At 40.6% G+C, this 6,711-nt stretch overlaps 1 protein-coding gene across 1 annotated transcript in view; it reads left to right on the top strand.

Annotated features, from left to right (window-relative positions):
- Window positions 1-1,527, top strand: part of MYCN (v-myc avian myelocytomatosis viral oncogene neuroblastoma derived homolog) — a 2,635-nt gene extending 1,108 nt beyond the window's left edge. Inside the window, exons 2-3 of the mRNA XM_009275609.1 lie at window positions 203-237; window positions 931-1,527. Of these exons, the coding sequence (XP_009273884.1) occupies window positions 203-237; window positions 931-1,527 (632 nt within the window). The remainder of the gene's footprint in view (window positions 1-202; window positions 238-930) is intronic.
- The last annotated feature ends 5,184 nt before the right edge of the window (window positions 1,528-6,711 follow it).

Here is a 6,711-nt window from a genome sequence, read left to right as displayed (position 1 = left end):
GCTGTCACGCTGGGGACGGGGTTCGGGGGGAGGGATGGCCGTGTGTGCCGTTAGGTGTGATTTGGGAAGGCTGGAGCAGGCTAGAGACCCCTCAGAGCAGCGCTTGCGCTTGCGCTGACAGAACCTAAAATGCCCAGAAACATCTCTTGTCCGTGCCTACAGAGAAGTCCACTTGGGCTGAAACGTGGTTTCGCGTGTGTAGATGAGCTGGTCCGTACGACCACCGCCATAAACTTGGTGATCCGTCCCGGGTTTCAAAGCCTGCTGTCCCTTTAATGTCTGGTTTGACAGCTTTGGGTGAGGAAGCACTTCCAACAGCTGTCTTCTTGGCAGTGCACCAAGCGCCGGCTTAAAGGGTCCCCGGCTGGAGCAGCTTCACCTTCTGCCTCAGAACAAACCCAGCGATTGTTTCGTATTCCGGCTGCTTCTCCACCAAGCAGGGGCTGTGCTGTGGCACTGTGCGTGCCTTTTGTACCGCAGCTCTACGATTCCATGCAATACATACATTCGGCTGCTTTTCTACCAAGCAGGGGCTGTGCTGTGGCACTGTGCATGCCTTTTGTACCGCAGCTCTACGATTCCATGCAAAATACATACATTCTGTCTAAAAACTCTTTCCTGCCGCTGCGATTATGTGTGTAGTAGCCCCGCTTTGGTTGAAAATTAGAAGTGTTTTAAAAAAAAACCTCGTTAAACTTATTAAACTTTCCAAAATCGCGGTTCTTCAGTCATTTTATGTGTATTACATACTTTTCCAGATCTATATCTGACTACAGATGGTGGGCACACCCTGTTTTTGCCATCAGTTATTTCATTGCTGCTTTTACTGTACATATTTTGTCAATAAATACATCTGGGTTGACACTTGTTCGAAGTATTTTCTGTGAGAATAACGTCTGTTTTATTTTCCATTTTCTATTACCAAAAGATGATGAAGATGAGGAGGAAGAGGATGAAGAAGAAGAAATTGATGTTGTGACAGTGGAGAAAAGACGCTCCTCCTCCAACAAGGCTGTTACCACCCTTACTATTACAGTGCGTCCTAAAAATACCACTTTTCCATCAGTCAGGACACAGCAGAATGAACTGATTTTAAAGCGTTGTGCACCAATTCACCAGCAGCATAATTATGCCGCTCCTTCTCCATACATGGAGAGTGAAGATGCTCCACCGCAGAAGAAGTTAAAAACCGAGGTGCCCCGTCCAGTAAAACCCACGATCCAACCAAAGTCTAAGAGTTCAAGTCCTCGAAACTCTGATTCAGAGGATAGTGAACGTCGACGCAACCATAATATCCTAGAGCGTCAACGGCGTAATGATCTACGGTCAAGTTTCCTCACATTAAGGGACCATGTTCCAGAACTGGTTAAAAATGAGAAAGCTGCAAAAGTTGTGATCTTGAAAAAAGCCACTGAATATGTTCATTCCCTTCAGGCAGAGGAGCAGAAATTGTTGCTAGAAAAGGAAAAATTGCAAGCCAGACAACAACAATTGCTAAAGAAAATAGAATACAAGCGGACTTGCTAAACTTTTTTTTGTTTTGGTTTGTTTTGGCTGACCAGGACAGTCATTGCCACTTTGCACATTTTTGATTCTTTAAAAAAAATTGTGTTTTTTGACGTTAAGAATGTTGGTTTTACTTTCAATCCAGTCCCTGAAGTAATCGACAAACTATATTATCCGGGTACGGAGCAAATGGATGTTCTTGCAAGGAGTTTTTTTGCAAGACTACCAAACAACAATGGACTGCCTTTGTTTTTCTTCTTAAGAACTGTAGATGGTGGGGATTTTTTTTTTTTTTAATTGTTGTGAGCATTTGGAGCTGCTGATGACATCTAGTTGAGTTTTAAAACGTTCATTCCTAAGTTTTATGGTGCTTATGTTCTAACAGATGTTACTTTAGGGGTTGGCATTTTGTACCCCTGTGGGAATTTTCTGTAAATACCATCTACACACTTGCCTTTTGTACATGTCTTGGGTTATGAGAGGTGGCTTTTGCTACCAGTATTAGACTGGAAGTTCATACCTAAGTACTGTAATACCTCAATGTTTGAGGAGCATGTTTTTGTATACAAATATATTGTTAATCTCTGTTATGTACTGTACTAATTCTTACATTGCCTGTATACTTTAGTATGATGCTGATACATAACTAAATTTGATACTTATATTTTCGTATGAAAATGAGTTGTGAAAGTTTTGAGTAGATATTACTTTATCACTTTTTTGAACTAAGAAACTTTTGTAAAGAAATTTACTATATATGCCTTTTCCTAGCCTGTTTCTTCCAGTTAATGTATTTGTTAATGTTTGGTGCATAGAACTGGGTAACTGCTAAGTTCTGTGTTTAATTTCTTCCAACGATGTACATTTAGTGCTGCGTCTCATAGCACTTTGAAATACCTCATGTTTATGAAAATAAATAGCAATTACATGATGTGCCATTTACTATTTTTCTCTTAAATGAAGTTCTTTTAAATAAAATCTTTAACTTTGCAATGTTCATGAAATACAAAAACACGGTCCCATATCCTGGGCACTTAAACTCTCAAACTATAGGTGACGCTCTATGAAAAGTCAGCTAGGCAGGACATTTCCATTTCTGGTTAAAAAGTAATTGTAGTAAGAACAATTTTCCTATTCTTTCATCCTTCAGATGTCTCTTGTGATGTCAGGATCATCCCAGGGGACTGAACGTACCACAGTTAATGGAAAGACTCCCGTGTTTTGTGAAGACTTCTGGAATATCCACTGTATGCAGAGAATTGAGAGGGATCAGGAACACGGCTAGCATGCTTCTGCTAAGGGACTGGCCTCAGTGTGGGAGATGGGTGGAGAAGTAAATGACGGAGTTACACTTGCTACAGCAGAGAAAATGAAAAATTTGTAGTAAACAAAGATCTTACTTAAGACTGCTGTTCTTATTTGCATTACAAAAGGCTTATCCTTAAAGCGGTCCATCATTGCATAGGACAATTAATGTTCTTGTTTGTAGCTGATACTTGCGCTAAGTTAGTAAAATTAAAAATCCCAGGGAAGATACAGAGCTATAAAGCGTGCGTAAAATGAACAATGAAACTTGGCAGGTGGTATGATGGCATTTGGTGTGACATGAGCAAGACATGGAATCTGTGAAATATGTTTGGTCATTTTGGTAAGCTCGAGACCAAGGAGTTGTTTTATTTTCTAGTCTGTACAGGTATTTCTGACATTGTCTTTCCCCACACTGAACCTGAAAAATAAGGTATAGATTAATGACCAAATGGCCAGTAAGTAGTTTAAGGATCAACTTGCAAGGAGCTAGTCTGGGGCATCTGCCCCTACTTTAGCCACAAAGGAAGTAGCTTGCTTGGTGATGGAAGTGCAGAACATCTTGTATTTGCCATGAGGTAACGGAGAGTAAGAGCAGTATGGGGGCAAAATCACCACAGTAATGGACGTGCCATAAGTCCATGTCCTACAGTAAGTAGCTTGTTGGTGCACCCACAACCTGTGCATTCTTGGGCCCCGGTCAGCTTCTGTACCAAGAACACCGGGAATCGTACTTGCTAATATTTCAGTGCAGTAAATCCAGATCCTCAACAGGCACAAATTGGTATAATGGCATTTGGATTCAGCTAGGCCTACACAAGTTTATGCCATTTGAAGATTTGGCCTGAACAGACTTAGTATCTTCTAAATTCATACTTAAGGACCACAATCTTTCCGTAAGTAGAATCCTTGTTTTCATTCCCTTGATGTGGACTTGATCATGCTTCTTCCACTTTCCTAGTACAATGAAAAAACAGTAAAAGACAAAGCCTAAGCAGTGACAATTGGTGTGGACAATCACAGGGTACATTTAATTTTACTAGTTACAACAAACTATTTTCAACCCCATTTTATTAGCAATTTTTTTTTAACTGCTGTGGTACTGTTTTCAAACAAGGTACAAGTCACCTGAGTCTTGAAGGAGAAGGAAAGCTTTTCAAACATCCATTGTACTGTCTTTCTAACCTGTGCTTGCTTGACTTCCAACAAGGGCTTCCAACTGTAACATGAGTTTACAGTTAGACTGAGTATTAACATTAAAAAAAAAAAGTTACAGCTGTATACTGGCCAGATACTTTCCTAGCAGATGCAAATCGTATTCTGAACAAATAAATCACAGAATGATCTGTCACTGTCTCTTTACAGTCTAGGAATGTACTGTCTAAGGACTGAACATGGAAAATTGAACAGATTCCCTTCCCTTCCCTTCCCTTCCCTTCCCTTCCCTTCCCTTCCCTTCCCTTCCCTTCCCTTCCCTTCCCTGGGAACAGCTGGTCCGAACCCTCCACTCAGAGCAGGGCCAAACTCTAGGTCACATCAGGTTGCTCAGGGTCATACACAGGCAAGGTTTGAATGTCTTCAAGGATGGAGATTCCACAGCCTCTCCGAAGAACACATTTCAGTTTTTGACTATCATGACTGATACAAATTTTCCTACTACCTATTTGGAATTTTCCTTGTTGCAACCCGTCCCTTGCCTCCTGTCTTTTTGTGTTTAACCTTCCAGAAGAGTCTGGCCCCACCTTCTCTGTAACCTCCCATTAGGTAGTTGAAGACAGCAATTACTTCTCCTTTCTCTTCTTGAGACAACCCCGTTCTGTCTTGTATTGTTGTGGTATCCAAGCATTTAGAGTATAATAAAGGTGTCAAATACTTAGATTTGTTTGGATTTTCAACACAAATCCCATCTGAAAGCCTCTTTTTCAGTGTGGGAGTCTTGGCCTGATTCTTTTGAATTCAGTGATAAACGTCCAACTGCTGTCAGTGGAGATAGAAACCGGCCCCATATGGTTCAGAAATGCTCCCATATACTGTACTGTTTGCTGCTATACGCTGTACTACCAGTACTTCGGGTTTGTATTTTTTTTTTTCCTTCTTTTAAATAACTTTCAGGAGTTAATAGGTTTGTTTTCGTATTGTTGCTGTAGGGAGCAAGTTGTTAAGGATAAATGTTTTTGTAAACAAAAATCTCAGTTGTAGGATGTTACTAAGTTACAATTGTTAAATAGAAGATAGTGGGTTTCGATTCTTTTGTATTTACACGATAAAAAGAATTAAGAGGTGTAGGGAAGATAGCTTTTGAAAAGAAGAGGTAAACAACTCATTTAGTAGTATTTTCTGAAGGATCGGTACCCAGAAGGGTACGCAGAGAAGGACATAGAGACATAGCAACAACAGTAACAAAAGATCCTTCTGCCTGCGTATCTAGAGTGAAGAGTCCATAAGGACTCAGTCAAGTAATGAATAGAGACACTATTCCTTTTTTTTAACATACATCCCTATATTTGCATAACAAATGCAAACATATCTATCTGGAGAATCTGTTAGAAAATGTGGCAAGTACCTAATAACTGCTTATTAAAAAGCGGGTATTGCCAATTCCTGAAGGCAAAACTGAGTTAGAGTGATCACAATCTTATCTGATCTGCTATAAAAATTCCCAAGTTCTTTTTCATACAAGACAGAATCTGCTGATGGAATCAGATGGTTTCCTCCCAAATCACATATCCCAGAGGATGGTCTCCTTCCACTTTTCTGCTTATTTTCTTGAGAATACCACTAAGAACACAAGGGACTTGAAACACCAAAATGAAATGATTCCTCCATAAACCAGTATAACACCAGTGGGAGAGCTTAAAAAGGTGAAATGTGTTAATGATGTCATTACCACTAGATCACCTGTAGCCATGAGCGCGAAGGAAAGTGCATTTCTCAAACCCCAAGCTGCTGTTATAGCAACTTATCACTAGGTCTTGGCAGGACTGCTTGAGATTTCATGACGTGTATAATTTGCAGAGGGCACGTTTCCTCCTGGTGAGTATACTGATAAACCAAGCTAGAATAAAATGACTTTAAAAGGATCCCATTCTTAAGCCTGAATTTGTGGCTGGTTTAAATCAGAAGATTTAATTTTATTTAAAGCTTTAAGTTCAAGATCATGAATTTAATGACTTTTTTATGTACCATGTTGGCATGGTACATACCATCACATTCTTGGCAAATGCTTCATGATTTATACCTGGGTTCCTTTCTTTTCCTTGTCTCCATTTCCTCTTTCCTTTTTCCCCTTCCCCTTCCCCTTTCTCTTCCCCTTTGTACCTAAACTACATATGATGTCTCTTCTCTCAGGAGCCCAAAGCCATCAAACTTAAAGGGATTTGAGGTGTCACAACGACCCCTTTAAAGTAAACAGGAATTTCAGTAGAAACACAAGATACACAGCACTTCCAGAAATCTCACAGGAAAGTAATGGTGCAAAACGTGGAAGAGAAGCTGTAGGGCCAGCACCGCGTTTTTTGCCATAGCACTTCTGGCTACTACTGGAGCATTGATAAGCAGAGCACCAGCTTGCCTCAGCAATTGCCTGAATTCAGAGCCCTTGGTCTGTGCCCAGACAAGCATTCACTTCTACTGGGCTACCTTTTCCAATCTGCTACCATACGTTAGTTTTTGCTGCCTGTCTGCTTGTGCTGACCCTGCAAGGAGGCTTGGCCACAGTAAAACAGGCATTTTGTTGTTAGATTGCATGAGGTGATAATTTCCCCTGCCTGCAGATCTGTGATTCTCATCCAGATTTGTGCCCCGACCGGCCAGATCCTTTTTTCAATGAGATTAGTTATATATATATTTGAGCAACAGTCGACTCAGAGGAGATAAAATGAATTCTTCATCTCTGAGCTG

This window comes from Aptenodytes forsteri, unplaced genomic scaffold, assembly GCF_000699145.1.
Source record: "Aptenodytes forsteri isolate BGI_AS27 unplaced genomic scaffold, ASM69914v1 Scaffold94, whole genome shotgun sequence".
In the NCBI taxonomy this organism is placed as follows: Eukaryota; Metazoa; Chordata; class Aves; order Sphenisciformes; family Spheniscidae; genus Aptenodytes; species Aptenodytes forsteri.
The sequence above is the reverse complement of the archived record's forward strand: the minus strand, read 5'-3'. Positions and strand labels throughout refer to the sequence as shown.